Source organism: Petaurus breviceps, unplaced genomic scaffold, assembly GCF_028583685.1.
Source record: "Petaurus breviceps papuanus isolate PSGF00001 unplaced genomic scaffold, PetGlider_PUasm1.0 90778, whole genome shotgun sequence".
In the NCBI taxonomy this organism is placed as follows: domain Eukaryota; kingdom Metazoa; phylum Chordata; class Mammalia; order Diprotodontia; family Petauridae; genus Petaurus; species Petaurus breviceps.
In genome coordinates, this window is record NW_027187343.1 from 693,356 (window position 1) to 716,280 (window position 22,925).

A 22,925-nucleotide genomic window follows, 5' to 3' on the forward strand; every position below is an offset into this window, starting at 1 on the left:
GTTTGTCTGTGTTGATGTTTGCTTGTGATACTTTGTACAGAAGCCCTGGGACCTTACTGGAAGCCCTGAAAAGAGGATTTTCTGGTTGTATGTGTACAGAAGTCCTGGAGGAGGGTTCTGGAGGTCCTGGGATTTTACTGATGATTTGTGCTGACCTCTTGGACCTTGTTTGTGGGTCTGTGTTGATTTCTATGTTGATGATTTGTGTTGAGTTCTCAAACCTTGTTGGTGGGTCTTAGTTAATTTCACAGGCAGATAGTGAATTGATGATAGTGCTGGCAACGTGCATGAATATTATTGTGGCTCTGTCAAGCTTTGTCTTCCCAGAAACAGGAACTATGAAGGACTTGAGATGGACTGGACACTGTGAACTTCAATATGGAATGGGAACTGGAGAAAGAACTGGACAAGGAACTGGGAGCTGCCTGCCTTTGAACCCAGGTGACAGTTGGAGCTGGGACCATGTTAGAGGAACCATGGAAGCTGACAGCCAGCCTTGAGTCAAGCTGAAAGAAGACTTTACTTAGATACTGTGTACTGACTGAGAAGATTATGATTTACTGTGGCCTAGGGGTGGAGAACTTTTGACTTTTGTACTTTGTGATTGAATTAAGGATTTTGTGATTGACTAAATGAATGTACTTTTTTTTAAAACTATGCGAACACTTTGGTGAAAACTATGTGACCATTTTAGTGATAAGTTGTTGAGTTATGACATAGTGAATGCTGTATTTTGATTTTTTTGTGATAAGCTGTAACATTGTGAATGCTGTATTTTGATTTTCTATGAATGTTTTGATCTGATTTGTTACTGAATAGAGAGCTCGCTATACTATGTAATAAGAATCTTGAAAGCTGTTCACAGCAGCAGTCCTCTGGAAAGCTGCTCATGCATGGCTTTACATATAGTGTAACATATAATATAAAATACTATATTGTATATACATACAAAATATTCAATATACACATATAGTAGTAAAGAAAGATAATCAATGGGCTATTTATATGCTCCATTAATACCCACATCAAGTCAAAAGACTTGCAAAAACCTCTTCCTAGCACATTAGAATCTTCCCACCAAGGTTTTGTGGTAAGACATGGACAAGAATACACAAAATGAGAAAGTGTGGATGAGTTTGAACCTACACCATTAAATATCCAAATTAACCATTTGCTAATTATTTTTGAGTGTGTGCATGTATCTATATCTTTATTTTTTTCAAAGATCTCTCATCTTAGTGAGGTAGACAATACAATGTACATTTATAAGCCAAGTCAACCCAACAAAGCATTTTTTAAAGTGTTTTCTGTTAACAGGTATTGTACTAAGCAGGCAGCTAGGTGTTGCAGTGGATAGAGTGACAGGCCTGGAGTTAGGAAGACCTGAATTCAAATCCAGCCTGACACTTACTAGCTGTGTGACCCTGTGCAAATCACTTAACCTCTGTTTGCTGCAGTTTCCTCATCTGTAAAATGAGCTGGAGAAGAAAATGGCAAACCACTCCAGTATCTTTGCCATGAAAACCCCGAATGGGGTCATGAAGATGCAGGACATGAGCGAACAACAACAAATCTGGTTTTTATGGTTCAGGCATTTCAACCCTCTTCCCCGCCTCAATCGTGCTCTCCAGGCCAATGAACTCCTACAATCAGTTCTTGTGAAATATTGGTCTTTCAATGCTCAAGCTCTGACTCAAGATTCCTGTCAGATGGATGCTATAGGATGAGATTGAGAACCAGCAGGGAAGTTAAAGGTCATCAAGTTCAACACCCTTGTTGTCTTATTGTAGAATAAATGAAGTGACCTGCCTGAGGCCACGCACAAGTGGTAACTGGCAAAACAAATGCCTGAATCCAGGTCTTCTCACTCTGTGCTTTCCAACATGCTGTCTTTGGTAACTACCACTTATTGCTAAACTCATGATTAAAAGAGAGGCAGGAAGAAAGCTAAGTTGTTTTTTATTTTTGGCAAGGGGAAGGCAAGTCAATTGAATTTAAGGGACTTGCCCAAGGTCACACAGGCTAGTAAGGATACTGAGGATTTCTGAGGTCAGATTTTAACTCAGGGCCAGTCCTTTATTCACTGTGCCACCTAGCCACCCCAACATCTTTTTGCTATTATTTTAGTGAAAATTTTTAAATTATAATTTGTCTCCTCCCTCTTGGGGAAAAAGAAAAACAAAACCTCTATATTTTGTCCATCTTGATGTTAGTTTTATCTGACACTTTTAGGTCATTTTCTAAAAGAATTTAGTGTATCTTCTTGGGTCATTTCAAAAATGTAACATCCTGAAAGGTACAGATATAATTCCCCAGTTTATTTTAAAATACAGTTTTATTGTTATTTTTGTTTTTGCATTTCTCAGTACATTCCTCTCCTAGTTCTCTCCCAGGGAACTAACCTTTATAACAAAGAATAAAAAGGGAGGGGAAAAAAAGCTTCAGCAAAATGAACACATTGAACAAGTCTGATATCTAGTCTCTTTTGCAAAGAAGGCAGTGTCTTCTCATATCTCTTCTTTAGGTCCAAATTCAGTCATTACAATTTCTTAGCATTGTTCTAATTGTTTTGTTCTTTCTTCTCACACTGCAGTCACTGGGCATATTGTTTCCATGGTTCCATGTACTTCACTTTGTGTTATATCATAATTTTTTGCTTCTCTGTATAGTACAGTGATATTCATGTTAATTAGTTTCATTCAATTAGTTGAACCATTCCCCAATCAAGAGGGAATGCATGATTCTTTGTTACTACAAAAAATATTATAATTATTTTGGCGTAGGAAGAAACTTCTGGAAGCTAGGAAGTAAAAATGCTAGACTTTCCCCATTTTCCCCTCCAGTAGTATGTTTTAGAGTTCTCTTCCAATTTCCCACATACACACTTTCTAGACTAAAAATTCCCCTTGGGCATGTCAGCATTTTTTTTTACACTTATATCTCATTTGGTCCTCACAACCCTGTGAGATAGGCCAGGCAAGTCTTCATCCCCATTTGGCAGACTGGTTACATGAATGACACTCAGACAACTTTGTGACTTACCAAAGATTACACAATACATTTAGAGCTGGGATTCAAACCCATGTCTTCTGTTTTATATGCCATATGCACCTTACTAGTTTCAACTCTGAGGGCTATCTTCTTCTGTATCTTCTCTAGCACCTGGCCCCAGGACTCTGCACAGTGTTTAAATGTGTTAACTTGTTTAAATTCACACTTTCTCCATAGCACTGAACTCTGAACTAAGTACTTGCCTAGATTCTAGTCTCCCAACCCCTATTACAGGTCCTTTCTAAGCTCCCATGACTGGGTCGCTTTCAATGAGCTATCAGTAATTCTCATTCTCTAGCTCTGACTTAGTTGAGTCCCTTTTATCCCCCAGACCATGCTTACAGTATCCCTTCTGTCTTCATAGGAAAATCTTAAGCTTCTTTCATCTCAAATAATAATCAGGTTCTTTACTGTACCATCCTTTTCCCAGCCACCTTTACTGAATTGCTCACATCCCCCTATCTCTTGATACCAATGCCTTGTCTCCCCCTACTGCCTGAACTGGTGGCTGAAAACCTAGTTTGCAAGCCCACATGGACATCAATAAGCATCAGGTAACTTAAAAAAAAAAAAAGGTATACACACTTGGGAATGAAATTTATACAATTATAGTCTACCTCCCTTATATGAGCTCTTTGAAATGATTTAAAAAAAAAAGGTATACACTGATAAATAATTATCAACTGGTTAATCTGAGTTTTTCTAATTTTTATTTTTCTAATTTTTTATATTTATAAATTTTATATATGTTATATATGTTTATGTATAAATATATATTTATAAAAATTCTATTTTTCTAATGGTTATAGGTTGAAACTTATCCAAACTTTCTCATCCCGTGTGCTCTTATCTATGTCTTACCACAAAATCTCTGTGGGAAGATTCTAATGCACTGGGGGGAAGGTTTCTACAAGTCTTTTGATGTTATGTTGGTATTGATGGAGCACATAGATAACCCATTGATTATTCCTCCATCTTGTTATATGACTAGCCCACATCCTTTTCTGGCCATACAACTCCTTGAGACCTCATGCTGCTTCTCTTTGTATAATTCTTTGTTGGAAATGTGCTACAGCCTACTCATGCTCACCATTTGGGGTTGGCTGCACTTAAAATTTTCTAATATACAAGTGATACTTGAATTATACATTAATATGATGGGCTTTTGTTTCAGAGAAAAGAGGTCTTGAGGTCATTAAAAGCTACTTCCTTCCAAACTGATTTTGAGCCCAGTTCATTGTCTGTTCGTGTTGTGTATTCCAGACAGATGTACTGATGGATCAGTGTAACGCCAAAGCACAAGCAACTTCCAGGTTCGGATTATGAGCATAGCAAAGTCCATTTATTCGGCGACAGATTAAGGCAAAACATTAACAGAAAATCAAAATACAGCATTCACCATGTGTAACTCAACAATTATACTAAGTCTTCAATTCAATCACAAAGTACTAAGGTCCAAGTACTCCACCCCTGGATCACAACTGAATTACAGTTATGATTAGTTAGCGCCAAGCACCTTCTCAAAGGGGAAGTGGAAAGCACAAAGGCCATCTACCCCTAAGCCATGACCAGGTTACAATATCATCACAGCATTCAATACCCAAGGAGAGGTCTTTTTTTGATCCTGACCCAAGGTAAGTTCTCAGCAATCCATGTACCTGGGAAGACAAAGCTTAACAAAGCCACAATATACATTGCCAGGGTCCTCATCAATTCACTCTCTGCCTGCAGAATAGTCTCAGGGCCCCTGAAAACATCAGCAAGACCCTCCTCCAGGATTTCTGTAAATACACAACAAGAAAATCCTCCTTTAGGGTTTCTGAACCAACAGCAAGGTTCCAGGACCTCTACAACAACAGCACTGTCCTTTACCAGCAGAGGAATCTGGCAAACTAACATCAACACAGACAGGAAAAATACTAGCACCACAGTCATGCATCTTCAGTTCTTGGTAGCTCCAAGTGGCAGTTCTCAAAAGTCCTGGGCAGCTCCAACTGGTCCTCAGCAATCCAGGTGGCTTCAGCTCACAGTTCTTTCTTTCTCTTGCTCCTCAGCAACTCTGGCCCCTGGCAATTCTCTCTCTCTCTCTGCCTCCATGATGCTGCTCCCAAAAGTTCTTCTGGCTTCTCTATCCATGGCACCAGCTCCTTCCAGTTCAGCCCCCTCTTTTCAAATCAACAAGTCCATCCCACAAGGGGGATTCACAAACTCTGGGTTTTAACACAACCCAAAAACCAAGCCAATACAAGGGGATCTTTAAATTCCATTACTATTACAATCAGTCCTATTAGATGCCTATTCAAATGAACAGCATTGGCATAGAAACATTATAGGAACATATTCTGTACCCACTTGGTAATCAGCACTATGTCAGGAAATCCTTCTTCATTTGATCCCTGGTAGATATGACAGTGGCAAACACCTCTGGCAAATGTCTTCCTTTTTTGCAATAATCAGAGAGTTGAAGTTTTCTCTGGTTTCAAGGAATCTCATGTGATCCTGACCTCTCTGCACTAGAAAAAAAAACCACTTCAAGGCAGCATTTTCTATATCAAACCAAAGGTCAATAATATGTACAGTGAATATTCTTGCATACTCCATAGAATATCATTGCAAAAGCTTGCCTGTTTCCTTCTCATCGCTTCAAGTATATCCTTGCTGTTAGAGTCTCCTATTTTGTGAACTATTTATAAAAGCCTCAAGGTTGATAAATGATATAAAAGTAAAAACCAAATTAAGATAAAAATACAGCCCAATCCCTCATCCTTAAAATGGCCTTACTCTTACCTCCCAGGTTCAATCTCATATCTGTCCATCTGTCCTGCCATTCTTTTTTTTTTCACCTTTCAATAGTACAAATGGGTTTTTTTATTTTTATGTAAAGTGCCAGCTTTATGTACAAACTATTAAAAAAGAATAAAGTAAACTTTTAAAATCTGCTTTGCAAGCAGTGAGGCTGCCATTTTTATGTATGGATCTGCCTAGAAACCAAGGGTTTAGTCTGTTGCATTAAACTAGCTTAAGGGGTCTCCCCATTCTAAAGCCAAAATGGTTAAGACATTCAAGCTACAGAAAGTCATCTAAGATCAGTCTTCTTGCTAAAGCATTAACACTTTCATTTTCAGACCTTTCACAAAAATCTGAGTAGCTTATGTCAAGTACCACCACATCCTAAGCAACACCACTTGCAAAGATCAAACAAGATTTTTCTGAGGTAGCTACACAACAGTCTCAAAGGCCAATAATGGCCATTTTTTAGTACAGTCATTTCACTGTGTAGCATCAAAAGTAACTGATTTTCCTGGTGGAAACAAAAAAAACCCAGCTAAGTAATAGCATGTCTTCAGTTCATCTAAAAGTCTGCATCCAAGGTGAAAGAATTTTCAGTTGGACTTGACATCACCCCCATTCTCTGATATTCTCCTACTCTCTTCTCAAAGAAGTTGGTTTTCCCTTCCAATGAGATATTCTCCATAAAATCAAATGGATTTTCTGCTCTAAAAATCTTGCTAAAACCTAATTCCAACATAAGTCTGTCTGCTACAAATTCAATGTACTGTTTCATTAAAGTGCAATTCATTCCAATCAACTTTACAGGCAAAGCTTCAGTCAAAAACTCCTGTTCTATTCTAACAGCATTGATAATAATTTCTTTTACTTTTTCCTCTGAAGGCTTGTGTACCAGGTGTTTGAACATTAAGCAGGCAAAATCACAGTGTAAACCCTCATCTCTACTAATAAGTTCATTGGAAAAAGTTAATCCAGGCATTAAACCTCGTTTCTTGAGCCAGAATATGGATGCAAAAGAACCAGAAAAGAAGATTCCTTCAACAGCTGCAAAAGCTACAACACGTTCACCATATGTTGCTTCTTTGTCCCCAATCCATCACAAGGCCCAGTCGGCTTTCTTTTTAACACAAGGTAGTGTTTCAATGGCATTGAAGAGAAATTCCCTTTCTTTGGAGTCCTTAATGTAAGTGTCAATAAGGAGACTATACATTTTAGAATGTATATTTTCCATAGCAATTTGGAAGCCATAGAAACATCGAGCTTCAGTTATCTGTACTTCTTGGCTGAACTGCTCCACCAAATTTTCATTCACTATGCCATCACTTGCTGCAAAGAAAGCTAACACATGAGATATGAAGTATTTCTCCTCAGGCTTCAGTGTTTCCCAGTGCTGAATATCCTTGGAGAGATCCACCTCCTCAGCTATCCAGAAGGAGGCCTCCGCTTTCTTATACATGTGCCAAATGTCATGGTACTGAATGGGGAAGATGACAAAGCGCCGGGGATTCTCCTTTAGTAGCGGCTCATCTTCATGGCTGAGGAAGGCTGCCCCGGTGGCTGCTTTAGCTTTTACCGGCTCTGAGGGCTCCTGGAAAATCTTTCTCGCCGTCTTACTGGCCAGGATGCAGGTGCTGTTGGCGGAGGGAGGCGTATTTTCCTTGTCTGTAAGCTTGAGCGCCTTTAGAGGTGAAAGGTGAAGTTGCTGCTGGTCGGTGACTGTGGAGAGAGGGGCGCGGGAGGACAGCATGGCGGTGGCTGGAGAGCAGACGGGTTAGGCGTGAGCAGGAAGCAGGAGACGAGTTGGCACGAAGCAGCTGGACAGACGTTTCTGACAGGTCAGAGCTGAAGCATTCAAAGCCCTGTCCTGCCATTCTTGACAAATATCTCCAGAAGGTACTCTAACCTTCCTGTCTCCTGGGCTCACATGGTTTGATTATCATCCCTATACAAATTATTTCCAGCAGTCTCTCTCCTAATGTCCTTTCAGACATCTTAAACTCAACATGCCAAAATGGAATTAAGTATCTTTGGGTTTATTTTGGTCCCGGCTTTCAGGTAGTCCAAAAACTTAAATTCTCACTCCTGATCTGTTTTCTAGGTCAGTTGTTTTTGTTGTGAGAAACCTCACATTTTTCTTCTATTTTTTCAGTCCTTTGAGTTTTATTATTTCTTGTTGTCTTATGGAATCATTAGCTTCTACTTGGTCTTAGGGAATTATTTTAAGGTTTTTTTTTTTGGTACCTCTTTCTCTAAATGCTTGATTTTTTTTTTGTAGCTTTCCTCTATAGCTTTCATTTGGTTTAAAAAATAATTTAGCTCTTTAACTTGTTTTAATGCTTCTAGGAATCAAACTTGTGTTCAAACTGTATTTTTCTTTTAAGGCTTTGCTTGTAGATGTTTTTTAATTATTGTTTTTTCTAGGTCACCATTTTTTTTGTTTGCTGATCTTTTTCCCAATGTGTACCCAATGTCCTTTATGTTGCTTTGCTCATTTTTCAAGTCTGCTTCTTATAGGCTTGAAGCTACTGTAGTTCAGTCATTCTGAACTGCAGGCCACCTTTAGTCAAAGACTACTACCCTGGTTATTCCACCAGTCTTCCACTCAGGGCTGTAGGTTAAAAAACCAGTTCCTGCCTTAGTCCTGGGATCAGAGCCAGTTATGGTTTGCCTCTGAACTTGATCCTGCCTCAGTATTCAAACTAGGGCCCCTGCTAGCAACCATTCCTTTGAGAGTGCCAAATAGCACATTCCATTAGTTCAGGGATCCACAGGAACCTCTTCTTGCTTGATGCCCAGTCTTGGCTCAGTTCCTAGACAATTAAATGCTTTGGGAAGTATACCCCTGGCCAAACCTCGTACCTAGTATCTGCTGACTTCTGCCTCTCTAAGCCTCTCAGGGCTAGAAAAATGTCTATAACTTTTTCCTTGGATTTCCCATCAGAATTCAGTCTGGCACACCTTCTAGATCTTTACGGAAGAGGTCTGGTGAGTAAGCTAGTAAGCTTCTTATTCCCCTATAACTCATCTTTTCCAACAAACCACCCCTTCTCCCAAACTTCCTTATTACTATTCAGGGCATTGCCACCTTCAACTTCTCTATTTTACTCAATCCATGTATTAAATCTGTTGTCCATTCTTGTCTTATATTCACAATAACAGTTCTTAGCAGAAGACCCCTTATCAGTAACAGCTGACACCCTGGCACAGGCTCTCATCACTCCACATCTGTGGACTACTGCAAAGGCCTTCTGGTTGGTGAACCTTTTTCCAGGCCTTACTGCACTTTAATTCATCCTCCACTTGGCTGTCAATGATTTTCCTAAAGCAAAGGTCTGAACCGTGTTACTCCCTGTCTTCTAGTGACTTGCTCCCTATTACTTCTAAAATCAAGTTGTTGAGGCAGGGTGGGCAATTGAGTGGTGCAGTGGACAGAGCATTGGCCCTGAAAGTCAGGAGGACCCTAGGTCATATCTGACCACAGACACTAGAAACTTACTAGCTGGGTGACCCTGGGTTTTTTCAAAATTCTTTCAAAACCCTTGACAACCTGGCTCCTTCCTAAGATTGTAGTTCTCTTAGATTCTACTCCTCCATGTACTCAATGAAATAGCAACACTGGGCTTCTTGCTGTTCCTCACATGATGCTCCATTCCTTTTTGCTGGATGATTCCCATGACCAGAATGGTTTCCCACCTCATTTCTGTCTCTTGCCTTTCTCTAGGAGTCAACTCATATTCCACTTTCTACAGGAAACCTTTTTCTAACCACACCTGTAGCTAACGCCTTCCCTCTAAGATTACCTTCTATTTGGGGGTCTTCTAGTAAGACTAGCACCTCTGGTGCAATGGTTTGCTGAGCCCTTTTCAGGGCTGCTCATCCATCTTTGGTGTCCACCTAACTCTCACCTGTGGCTCCAGGAAGCTATAGGATGCGCAGCAGTCACACCCCAGTAAAACCATTTCAGTAGATGGGCTAAACAAGGTTGAGGGTGAGCAACTGGCCTCCACTATTGGTGAGTTAGGGGGATGTCTAGCCCAAGAATGTGAAGCCTTCTCTTGGCGGAATGGGCACCAAGAAGGTCGCTGAAATAGGCACTGTAGAACACTTACAGCTTGACCAGACATCAAAGATACTGAATCCTAGGCCACAGTCAGTTGTCCTGACTTGTCTTGTCACTGAACCTGGATGACTCTGGAAGACAGTGAAGCTGACAACTTTGTGCAGCTCTCTCACTCGAATCTAATTCACGAGACAGTCAAGACTTCATCCCATGATATCATCAGCCCTCTTTGAAAACAAAAGGACAAAACACCACCACCTTCCACTTATGTTACGTGCATTCTGTAGGCAGATTAGATTGTCTGCAAGGATTCTTTTTGTCTTTCTTTGTATCTTGTGTTTAGCAGTGCCTTGTATATGTTAAATGCTTAAGCTTATTGAGACTAGATTCTCACTGTCTACTTACTGATTAAAACCTGCCCTAAAACATATCCCATGCATTAAATTATGCAACTACAACAGATGTAATTTTGTGTAGTTACCAATCACATACAACAAACTAGGAAGAACATGGGTCTTATGGAAGATATCAAGAGATTCCTGATGCCATATCTTCATCTGATGTGTAAATGATGGACTTAATCATCCACACCTGAAAAAACAAAGTGGATGAAAAAAGAGTAGACTGCCCAAACTATGACATGTAGTTGGGTGGATAGCCCATTGATTCAATTAATATGGGTATCTTAAACAGACGCTGCAGATGGACAAAGAGATGAGGCCAGTGGGCCAATTTCAAGCTAGATGGCATTTTGGAAACTTTCAAGAACTCCCAAATGCTTGCTGATACAAAGTTCTTATATTTCCCCAGTGAGGCTGGTACAAGTGAACAAAACAAATCATGTACTGGTATAATTTCAGAAGAATGAAAATGAAAAGGCAATGTAAAGACTAATGAGGGGAGAAGGCACAGAAGTCTGAATGCTACATTTGATATAAAAATAAGAGCAGAGTTTTTCAAAATGTTGTGTCAATCCTCTGTGGATGATTTTCAAAAAATCTATGACAGGAATTACACAGGAATTACACAGTATGTGTGTGAAAGGGCTGCTAACAGAACTGATGAAGGGAACAGCCACACTAATGAAATCCCAGGTCAATACTAACCAAGATAATTTCCCACCAAGTAACATTTCCTGGTGGGTAATAGCTGACGCCAAGAAATTAACCTTTCTTTTTTCATTCTACGCCACCTTAAAAAAATGGCAATGTAGTTTTCAAAGTTCTATTTACATGAACTCTGAGATATTAGTGGTCAACAAGTCTGCTTCATTTTACAGATGAAGAAACTGAGGCACAAAGAAGTTGTGCCTCAGGCAGGACCTGAACCTAGATTTTCAATGTCAAGTCTGGTGTCCAATCCATTCAATCCATTATGCCACACTGCTTCTATGAAGTCATGATGCCTCCTAGATGAAAATAAAAACAGAGGCTCTCCACTGGGCAACGTTCTGCCTGCTGCTCATGACTTAATGTAATGTCATTAGCACGTCCCTGGATCTTTGTGGTACTCACTCATAAACGTTACTCCAACAGGTACAAATGTCCAAAGCTAGCACTGGACAGGCACACATGATATCAGAGGGCATTTCTACTTTAATGAATAATGGCCATTAGCCCTCAGGTGCATATTTTTAAATTCTAGGCACAAACTGTAAAGGAAAGAATTGTGAACATTGCTTTTCATTCATAACAGGATGTATTCCAGAACTAAATGTTGCAGGATTTGCAATTTAAAAGACCTCCACCTCTAAGTAAATGAAGCTATTTATAGCAGTCTCACAAAATTACAAATTAAAAAAAAAAAAAAGGGGGGGGGAAGAATACAAAAGAAAAACTAATTAGTATGAAATTAGCTTTTATTTTTACCTTAAAATAAATGTGCTTAACACTTTTGCCAAAATCAAAACTGAAGAACATTTAGAAAGAGTCGGAAGCACTTTATTTTCCTTTGAAATCTAATAATGTAAACATCACATTGTAATTTCCCTCTCTCTAAAAATCCCTCCCTCCATGCTTATTTTGTGTAAAACCATTTTTTGTCCAACTTTTCCTCACTTGTCAGTTACAGATTTGCTATGCCCCAGGGGTTCATGGAACTTGGTTGGGTGGGGAATCAAATCCCCAGAGACAAACAAAACTCAGAAACTCAGGCCAGGGGAAAAAAATCTTTTCAACATATGGCCATTTGTTTATATAAAATCCTTATGGAGAAGATTTAGTGAAGTTAACAGTTATCTGCAACTCAGCTCTTTTGATATTTCTGAAAGGGTTGTTAATGTTTAAGCCTACCAGGCAGCTCAATGCTACAGCAGAACTAATCTAAGCACTAGGCAAGTGCTCAGTTCACCACAGAGAGGTCTTAAAGTTGAACTTCAATTTCAGTAGATACTTCAGATTTACCTGAGCAATATCATAGACAATGTATCTGGAGTGAGAGAGTTAAGGAAATTGAGGCTTTCAATGGTTGAATGTACATGATCCCAACATTACCTTGGATACTCCCAAGAGGAAGACTGTCTTGTCCCCTCTGAATAGTGCGCATGTGGAGTTCCCATAGCTGTTGTCCTTTTCAAAGCTCAAGATGAAGCTAAGAAAGGGTTCAAAGGGCAGGAAGGCCCAAGAGTCCCAGGGAGAGTTGCCTCTCACCTGCACTACCACACCCCCTTCCCTGCTCTGAGCCTGGTATGTAGAGCAGCGATCTAAAGATGAAGTCATTCATCTCCACCTGATACTACCCACAAGGAAGGCAAGCCAGTTTACCAGAAGCAGTTAGGAGCCCAAAAGGCAGTAGTAAATAGTAGGCCAGTCAGTCCACAGCCACCATCTTGAGCACTACTCCAATTCTGATCCCAATGGAGATAGCCCAGGCAGAATCCCTGAACCCAACAGCCCTGGGAACAGAAGCAACCTCTAGGCCACCAGCTTGACTTCTGGGTCAGGCCCCACAATCCTGGGAAATCAGCTACCCTGATCACTGCCTCCTCAGAAGCCACAGCTACTGAAGACCTAGAAAGAAAATTCTTGCCACTGTCAAATGGCTCTATATCACCAGAAGTAGCATTTAAAAAGATACATTAATCTGTTTTTTTTTTTTCATTTCTCTATGGACCATGGGACCTTTCCTTTGACTTGCAGCTGAACCCCCCAATATGTATTCTCTCCCTCATTTGAATGTGAGATTCTTGTGAACAGGGGCTATTTCCCCTTTTTAGTTTTGCTAACAACAATACTAATAACTGTGCTGAGCACTTTACAAATATGCATTTGATCCTTACACCAATCTGGGAGTAGGTGCTATTATCCCCAGTTTTCAGCTGAGAAAATCGAGGCAAACAGGTTAAGTGACTTACCCAAGGTCATACAGCTAGCAAGTGTCTGAGGTTGGACTGAAACTCAGGCCTTCTTGACTCCAAGACTGGTGCTTTATCCACTGTACCACTTAACTGTGTATCTTCAGCCCTTAGTACAATTAGTTTACCTTTAAGTGTTTAATGAATGATCTTTTTCTTTCATTCAACACACTGTCCTTCAGTTGCTTGGTTCAACATAACACTTTGAAAGAGCAACTCTTAACTATCTGTCCCAACACAAATCTGATGGGCATTCAATGTGTCTTAGCTTGCATTTTACATGAAACACACTGAGAGACAGCTGGACTTTAAATTTGGACTTACAACTAAAAGTGAATGTGGTAGGAAGACTTGTATACAGAACTAGGAAAACCCATCTCCATAACAGGAGGGAAGAACAATGCTCCCCCCAAGAACCGAACACTAAGTGATTGTAATGACCAGGCTTGGCACTGGAGAAGGTGCAGCTCTTTCCCTTCTCTTCAGAAAGGGAAGACCATAGGTGTGGGATGGCACACATTCACCATCACATTTGGTTGGTTTTGCCATATGGTTCTTTCTCTTTCCTTTTTAAAATGTGGTTACAAGGGATGGACTGTTGGGTATGTGTAAGTGGAGATTGTCACATCTGAAAATGGAGGTGATGTAAAAACAAGAGATAACAATATAAATTTAAAAGAAAATAATTGGGGCGGGGGGAGGGACAGGATAACATACCCCTGTCCCAACCTAAAGATCCTTAAGCCAACTTTGATTTCTCATTTACTTGGGTTGTACACTTGAACTACTAAGCTCCCAGAACAGTTCCTAAAATGACAGAAAAATCACATAATACGCAATTAGGGGGATGGGGACAAACTTCAGCCATTTTGAAAAGGTGGGGGTTCAACACAATGGCCAAGAAAGGATACTCATTATATAGTAGGCAGGTGTCACTAACACCAGAAGGAACTCCAGTTCCCAAAGGAATTTCCACACCATCAAGAGTGACACTGGCTGTCGGATCAGGAGCAGTTTTGCCCAAGCCTGAAAAAGGAGAAACCGTGGTTTAAATTGTGGTATAAAGATGTAGGACACAGGAAGAAAATTTCCATTTTTTGTTGGAAACACAGGCATATGACAGGGAAAGCCTTTCATAAATGTGAATTATTATTGTTGTTATTATTTAGAGGTTGGTCTATTTGTTTCCCAAATAAACATTATTTTCTCACTTGTTAATTCTACTCCACATCTTTTCCCTAGACTTGGAAAAGAAATTAGCACAGCCAAGTACAAGGTCATTAACTTTTATATCTGCTTTAAAAACTAGCACTGGGTAAGCTCCTAATACTTAACACTCTAGATTGGACTATTTCCCCCCCTGAATTTTTAGATCCATTCCCACCAAAGTGAGAAATAAGCACGCTCCTTGTCAAAGACTAGCAATCCAGCACATACTCTTGATAAGTTACACATGACATACTTTTCTCCCAAATCAAAACTGGGATTCAAAATAGCAGCTTCCACAGGATGGTATGGGCAAATGTATCACATTTCTCTAGTACCACAGAGGTAATCATAGCTAACACTTCTATAACATTTAAAGATTTAGAAGTACCCTGTAAGGGAGGCAGAACAATTATTGTTATTTTTGTCCTGGTTCTGTGATCTCATTCATGGTTAACTACTCATATGTAAACTCCTTCCACTAATGTGAGATATGGTCCTAGAGCTTTGTTTGGACATTTAGTGATGAAGCTACTTGCCCAGGGTCTATGACTATAGCTATGTCATAGTCTACAGACTATGCCCCATAATCAGCATGGGTCAGAGAAAGATTTTGAACCCAGGCCTTCCTGAATTTAAGGGCCAGTGCATACACCATGCAATTTTTACAGATGAAGAAACTGGGTCAGAGAGGCTGTGATGTGTCCTGAGTCACCCAGCTAGCAAGGGTCAGAAGCAGGAGACCCAGGTCTCCTGAGCACAAGTTTGGAATTCTTCCACTAGACAAAATCACAAAGATGACTGACTGCTCTTAGCCCAGGAACAGATTTCAATAACCCTGAGCTACTTATCAGTCTTGAGCTACGGAACATCTAGCAATAGAATTTAGCCCCACTGGCAAAACAGAAGCCCACGAAAGATTACCTTTGACACTGTGCTTGCCCTTCGGTAACTTGCTGATGTGGGATGCGTGCTTCAGTTCATACCTATTCAAGAGAACACAGAGAAAAATGCATTTTTCAGTCTCTTTTCAAGAACAAAGGTGCACCAAATATAAGGATACAGGCTGTCCCCTAAAGTCTTAGTGCAGCTTTCAACCATTAGAGCTAAAAGCTGCCTTAAGACTCTTGGGATACCCTGCCTCAGTAACCTTAATAAAGCATGGGGACCAGGTAGCCAAATTTGTTCAGATTAAGTATGCCAAACTGTGCTAGGTTCAAAGACAAAAGATAACAGCCCCTGCCCTCAAGGAGTTTCCATTCAAAGATAGGTGAGCCTTCCTCCTCTGCAGACCATAAGACAGCCTAGGCAGAGAATCCCATCAACTCCCCATTCCTAACTTTCCAGCTGGTCCTTAGGTTCTCTTGTTTGGAACAAATGATAAAAGAAATTTCTAGTCTTTACCTGGAACAGCAATTTAAAAGGATTTCTCCTTCAAGTTTAACTAACTTCAATCTAGCCCACCATATCTCAATGGCTCCAAACTAAAGTTACTTACATGTTTCCAAGGGCAACTTCTCCCAGGAGGATTAATCCTATTGGGTCTCCCTGAGATGTGTGGCAGTAATTGGCACTCTTGGAAACCATGTCAGCAAAATAGATTCCTTTACCAAACATGTAGCCAGTCTATAAAGAGTTAGAAACCAAACAAAGATTTGAGACACTACTATGTATACAACACGGCACCATATGGAACACAAATGAGAGAACAAAAGCAAATCATAATAAGCTGAAAACTTCTCAGTGGAGAACTAATTCTAGGCCAACGATACAATTGAATGAGGGTGGGGGTGGGGGATGGAAGTGTGGTCAAGAATTAGTCCAAGCTCCTTTTCACTGAAAGTGTTCAAGCAGGGGCTAGAAAAAAGCCTGTTTAGGTTACAGGATGGATTTCTGCACAGAAGGGATGCCCTGGTCACCACATTCATATCTGTCCCTTCCCACTTCGAGTCAGCTATGTAAGCTTTCTTTCAAACAAGGTCTCTCATCCCTCTCTCACTTGGAGGCACCTATGAAGAAAAACTGTTGAATAAAACCTCTGCTACTCCTGATCAGCTATCTACATACCACAGGGGCTTCAGGTGGGGCAATTCGAAGACCCTGAGAGAGTATTCCAGCGAAGTTGGTGGCCCTGGACCCGTGCCACAGCAGCCGCCGGTTATGAAGCTGCTTAAAGGGCTTGTAGCGTTGGCTTTCCCCTTCACGCTCAATCTTGAATATCTAAAAGCAATATTTAACAAGAGACAAAAGGATGAAATTCTGACTGGTCACACAGCTCAAGGAATGAATTGCAAGTTTAAGGGTCAGGCTACTTCAAAGCAAAGATAGCCTCTCTTTGCTTTCCCTTTTCTCAAATCCAAAACAAAACATAAATTTTGGAGAGCCGCTAATAGAAACCTATCTGTTTGCTGGGCAAGAAGCTGGGGTATTTCTCCCTTTGGAAGTCTTTTTAAAAATCAAGAGGTTCTAAATTGCCTACAATAGTTTAAATAAAGTCTTTCCCATAGGTCATCTTTCCCAGATGGTCAAGTTCAAAGTTTACAGATTTCTACTATTTGTACTGTTACTTTCTGAACTTTTCACTTTTCTTCACAGAGACTTGTTAATCCAATTACTTATTCTCTTGAATTATCAGGGCTGGATGTTGACCTGTGTTATTTATCATAAAATTAACACTAGATAAAATATCTTTTTGAAACTTAAAATTACTTTATATCCAAATATAATCCTTCCCAGCTACCTTCTTATTGAGAGAGCCAGCCCCTATAATCAAGGATAGAAAATAAAGAGAAAGTTTTTGAAAAAGAAACATTCTTTTAGCTTTCTGGTAACTCTTGGTTTTGAATGGGATACCAAATTCTTAATTGAGTAAAAGGAAAATAAAAGAAGCCCAGTTTCTGTTCAACTGAAAGATGGGTCATTTCCTAAAAATGCTCTTGTGTACAATATACTGTTTTTTCCCCACAGGGGTTGATCAAAGGAAGAAGGAAGTAGCATGGTTTCTTACATCAATAATTTCCAAGTCGTAGGCATTGTGAGTAGTAGCGTGTGTATTCTTAACATACTGCCTGATGATGTCAGCTTCTTCTGAATTCTGGTCAACCACCTGGAAGAGACTCACAGAATGAAGGGAAGGAAGGAACCCACCCACCGACCCAATTCAGGCCCAGGACTGATCAGAGACCTGATCAAAAGATGCTCAGAACAGTACTTCTTTGAGAAGTAGGACAGTTTATTGGGAGGTAGTTTGTGCCATGGGTGAAAAGGCATTGGCTGGGGAATCCGGATTGCTAGGTTCTAGTCCCAGACTGTATCATTCCTCTTAGAACACTCCCGTGAATAGGCAGTACTACATTTCAGTGTATGGAAAAGAAAGATAATACACAGAGGTGATGTTACTTGGTTCAAGGTCACAGCAAGTTTGGATTGGAGTAAAGGTCAGAAATGAGCTCAAAGGATCCCAGGTTAAGAGTTGGAAGAGAGTTGGTGGCTAGGTGGCGCAGTGAATAGAGCATTGGCCCTGGAGTCAGGAGGACCCGAGTTCAAATCCGGTCTCAGACACTTAACACAAAAACTAGCCCTATGACCTTGGGCAAGTCGCTTTTAACCCCAATTGCCCTCCAAAAAAGCAAAGAAAAAAAAAAAAAGCTGGAAGGGACCTCAGAGGCCATCTAGTTCAATCCCCTTATTTTTCAGATGCAGATACTGTAGCTCGAGAGCTTTAGTGACTTGCCCAACAATAGAGAAGTAGTAAGTAGGAGGGATGTGGTTATAAAAAACCCAAGTCCTGACTCTGGGGACAATGATCTTTCTGGTTCTGTAACTGGCCAACCTAGGGCTGAATCACACGTTACTTTTAAAAGATTGTCTATACCTGCCATTTTAGTTTTCAAAGAAAGAATCTTATCAACTAGCAGGTTTGCTATAGCTGCCATACGAGGTGATGCAAGAGCTTCCAGATTTCCAAGAGACAACATTTCCCCCCAAAGCTCTGTAGACACAGGTATATATCTTTTAGAAGTTAATCCATAGTCAGGCATGATGGAGTGCTAGAGCTCTGAGCTGTAATGGGTTAAGTCAATCTTGTGTCTACAATAAATTCAGCATCAACACAGTGAGTCAAGCGCTTAAGGAGGGTGTGGGTCACCCATGCAGGAAACAGAGGCAGATAAATCTACTAATCAGTAATGCTTCTGGGGCCCTAAGTATCTGTTGCAGTTCTAGCTTGGGTAAGATAGGTAGACCCAATTAGAAAAAAAGACAACAAAAAGACTTATAACTATTACTCTGGACGAAATAAAGCAAAAAATGTCCTTTAAATACCTAGTACCTTAGAGATCCCTCTAAATCAAGGCATTCTGGGAGTCATGGGACCCTTTGATAATCTGCTGAAATTTATGGACCTTTCTCAAAATAATGTTTTTATTAAATAAAGTTTCCTTTAGAAGTCAGTGAAAACATAGACATATTTTTTTCTCCCTAAGCTGACAAACCCCATGAAATCTATTCACGGACTTGGGACCCCAGGTTACTCTAAAGGTTAATTAAAATTAAGTCCATGGCTTGGGAGCTGAATTTGTAAAGAGAAACTAATTTTTCAACTGCTGAGACAGGCTGGGTTATGATACAGTTAAATGTCCAGTCCCTTTAGTAAAAAAAAAAAAAAAAAAAAGGGATACCCGTTACCTTAATATCAGTTTTAAGCTTCTCATAGTTGACATCAATGGGATCCTTGCTGCCATCTTCAGACCCAGCACGGAGTAGACTATATGCCACCTCAATGTCCAGTAGGTTGTCTAGCATCTCTACTTTGGCCTAGAGAATGAAAAATGGGTCAGATACTGAGTTTCCATGTGAACTTTGATAGGTGTGAAAGATAACAGATATATATATATATATATATATATATATATATATATGTCACCAACCTTGTCCTGCATGGAAATCAGTGTTACAGTTCCCCAAGGAAAAATGCAGCATGCCTTGAGTTGATAGTGTAAGAAGATGTAGAAGGATAAGAACTAAAAAATAATAGGTCACCACTTACCTGGGACTAATTTTGGTCAAACCAAGTAAGGCAGCAAGTATTAACTAAGTGCTTACTGTGTACCAGAAACTGTGCTAAGCACTAAGGATACAAAGAAAGGCTTACATTCTACAGGGGAGAGAGCAGGCACATAGACAGTTATATATAAGATTCATACAGCGCTGATAGAATCTCAGAAGGGAAGGCACTAGCAGCTGGGGAGACTAGTGAGATCTGAGTTGAACCTGATGAAAGCAAGGGGGAAGCTAAGAGGCAGAGGTGAGGAGGGAGAAATGGGGCACAGCCAAATGTAAAGGCATGGAGACAGGATATGAGAGTCTCATGTGTCAAAAATGTTAAGGGGGCCAGCATTGATGTATTGTAGAGTGTATTAAGGGAATAAAGGGGTAGGAAAGGCAGGAAGGAGCAAGAATATGAAGAGCCTGAAATGCCAAACACGGTTTTTCTATTTGATCCTGGAACTAACAGAGAGCCACTGGAGTTTATTTAGTACAGTTGTGTGTGACATGGTCAAATCGAGGCATTAATAAAATCACTTTGGCATCTGAGTGGTGAATGGATTGAAGAGGAGGGAGGAGTTGAGGTTGGGAGAACAATCGGTATTGCAACGAGATCTTGGCACATAGCAGATGCCTAATAAATGTTTGTTGACTGGCTGGTCTTCTACTTGGAGGGAATGCTTTCCACATTATTACTAGGAGATGGAAGAAGAAAAATCTTTCTCCCTACTTGTGATTTCTGGTCTCCAGTGATTTTAATTCAATCACATGTGATTACCTAAGATACATGGTATTTCTGGGAAGATCAGTCTTGAAAGGCAAGAGAGACAAAGCTTAACTCTTCCTTCAGCCAATTCTTTATGAGTAGGTGGAGTCTGATGTACCAATAAATAAGTCATCTACATCTTATTTATTTAAGTGCTAAGATGTATCTGCTATGAAAAGAGGCGATAGGTGTGGGAGGTAGTGGAGGAGGATTTCAAAGGACCATGGGTCAGCAGTCTTCTCTAGCCTGTCTGCCCAGAAGGGCTCTTCCTTACCTGCACACAATCAATGTTGTTCAGAAGTGGGGGCTTCTTCATTCCAAAGTCATGGGGGATCAGGGTATAGAAGCGATTGGAGAGGTCCAGAATCTGAGAGTCGCTGCCACCCTGGGATACCACCTGTAGGAGAAGACATCAGAAAGGGAGGTAACACATAGTTAAGAACGATAAAGGGAAAGGAAGCTGATTATTAAGCAGCCCCCACCCCATTTCTTCAACTTCCTGCTTGGAAGGATATGACATAAAATATATTACCTCAGACAGGTCTATGTAGAGGGCAAGATGATTATGGTATGGAAGTACCTAAATTCCACACGGAAACTAACCTTTCATATATTGTGTTTCTGAGAACATCTGTGTGTTTTTAAAAACCAGTACTCAAGAAAGGAGTTAACAGTAATATTAATGAATACAGAGGACTGGACATTTTTGTAAAAGTTCTTTCTGGAAAATTTTTTTAAAAAGCCAAATCCATTGCTCACATGCCCAGAAGGTACATTTTAAATGGCTTCTATTCAATCTTTGCCCACTTTCTCAGTCAGGGAACTGGTTGTCTAAAGCAAGTTACCTTGTATTACACTTGCAACCTGGCCCTCCTTTGATGGAGATCTGTTTGGTGGAATATGAACAGAGGTGTTCAATAAGTCTTGCTAAATGAATAAAAGCTGGGTCACCAGGGTAAGAACTGGTAGAGAGAGAAAGGTTCAATGAACCAGCATTGTGGTGGGCAGTGACTCTGGGCAAGGCATAGCCTCTTGGACCCAGTCCTCCCTTTCTTCTTCCCTTCCTAAATCCCCACCCTGACATACAATGGGATGATGGCACTGTCCTTAACACCAAGGAGAGATGCCATTGAGAGGAAGTAGTTCTTTTTCCAGTCCAAACACTTGCTGGGAATCCTCTCCACTGACTACCAGACTTATCTCCTGAAAATATCCCTGTCCTTTCCTGGGGATGGATCCACTGAGATGAGCCTGAGTGTTTTTCCCTTCACAACAGGACCCCGAGTGTAGATAAGTTTTCTACAGAGACTGTGATTTTACTGCAAGGTACATTTTCCACATTTAGTTCAGCTCAATTCAACAGCCACTTACTAAGCACTTACCAAAGGCAAGGCACTGAGCTAGGTGCTGGGATACAAAGACAGCCCCTCCTCCCCACCCCCCCAAACAAAAACTAGTCGCTGCCCTCAAGATACATTCCACTCTCCTGGGAATATAAAATGTACAGGTAGCTAAACACAAGGTAATTTAAAGGAGGAGAGAACAGTAACAACTTGGGAGATGTGAAACTGATCATTGAAGGAAAAGTAAAGATTCTGAAAGATAAGGGGTGAATTTTTTTCTTTCCCAGGAATTAAGGAGTGAGGGGCAGTGGGTGGGAGAGAACGGAGACAGCTTGTGTGAATGCAGAGGTGGAACGTCACATTCACGAAGCCAGCAAGTAGTTCAGTTCAGAGCATGAAGGCGGAGTAATATTTAGTTAAGTCTGGAAAGGAAGGTGGAAGTCAGACTGTCATGGGTCTTAAACGCTAAGCTGAGAAGTTTTTATTTTAGCAGTAAAGGGGAATGACAGGAGTGTTATGGTCAGGCCTGTGTTTTAGGGTTATGTTATCTAGGTTGCATCCAAGAAGACTGGAGAGGGGGAGAGACTGGCATTATTACAGGAACCCAGGGTTGATGATGGCCTGAGCTAGGGGGCTGGGTGAGATATGAAGAATGTAGACATGCTGGTGGGGGAGAGAGATGAGTTACAGATAATTGTGGTTATACAAACAAGAAAGTAGCTGTGCCTTTAACAGAAACAGGGAAGTCTAGAGGGGAGAAATTTAAGAGGTGAGATCATCAGCTGGCCCTGACAAGGAGAAGGGACCTTTTCTTCAGAGGCTGCCACAAAGGAGAAGAGAATAGATGAATATATGGAGAATATATAGGGCAGTGTAAGATGTAGAACAGGAGGAATGCGTGATGAACGATCGCTGTTTTCTCAGTAAAGATCATAAACTGAGGGCAGGTGGGGTGGGCTGAGGAGAGAAAAGCTCTGGAACTATTTGGAACAGTGACAGAAAGTCAATACAGAATAAAAGGGTTTCTGAGTAGCTGTGAGAGCCCAGCTGAGATTAGCTAATATAAATTTGTAATTGATCCAGTTGGCATAGTTATGTGATACCCTCCAATGGTACTGATAGAACAGGAGTAGGAATATAGAGGGGGGATGGTAACAGTGCTCCAGGGCTGAGTATAAGCAGCAGGACAAGGGAGAAAGGAATCCAAGAGTGGAGACAAAGGCACAATTGAACTGGCTAACTCTAAGGTCAAGACTATGATGGGAGGTCTTTTATGGTGGCTTTAAAAAAGGACACCTTTGCAAAAACCCA

General features: G+C 40.6%; 1 protein-coding gene and 1 pseudogene across 1 annotated transcript in view; both read right to left on the reverse strand.

Annotated features, from left to right (window-relative positions):
• Positions 1–5,878: 5,878 nt before the first annotated feature.
• Positions 5,879–7,723, reverse strand: LOC138146975 (ribonucleoside-diphosphate reductase subunit M2 pseudogene; annotated as a pseudogene).
• A 4,018-nt stretch (positions 7,724–11,741) lies between these two features.
• PARP1 (poly(ADP-ribose) polymerase 1) overlaps positions 11,742–22,925 on the reverse strand; it is a 49,157-nt gene continuing 37,973 nt past the window's right edge. The window contains exons 16-23 of the mRNA XM_069069106.1: positions 20,546–20,668; positions 19,146–19,274; positions 17,467–17,565; positions 16,527–16,679; positions 15,958–16,085; positions 15,384–15,445; positions 14,165–14,279; positions 11,742–12,328 (exon numbers count right to left, since the gene is read on the reverse strand). Coding sequence (XP_068925207.1) covers positions 12,247–12,328; positions 14,165–14,279; positions 15,384–15,445; positions 15,958–16,085; positions 16,527–16,679; positions 17,467–17,565; positions 19,146–19,274; positions 20,546–20,668 — 891 coding nt within the window. The 3' untranslated portion in view covers positions 11,742–12,246. The remainder of the gene's footprint in view (positions 12,329–14,164; positions 14,280–15,383; positions 15,446–15,957; positions 16,086–16,526; positions 16,680–17,466; positions 17,566–19,145; positions 19,275–20,545; positions 20,669–22,925) is intronic.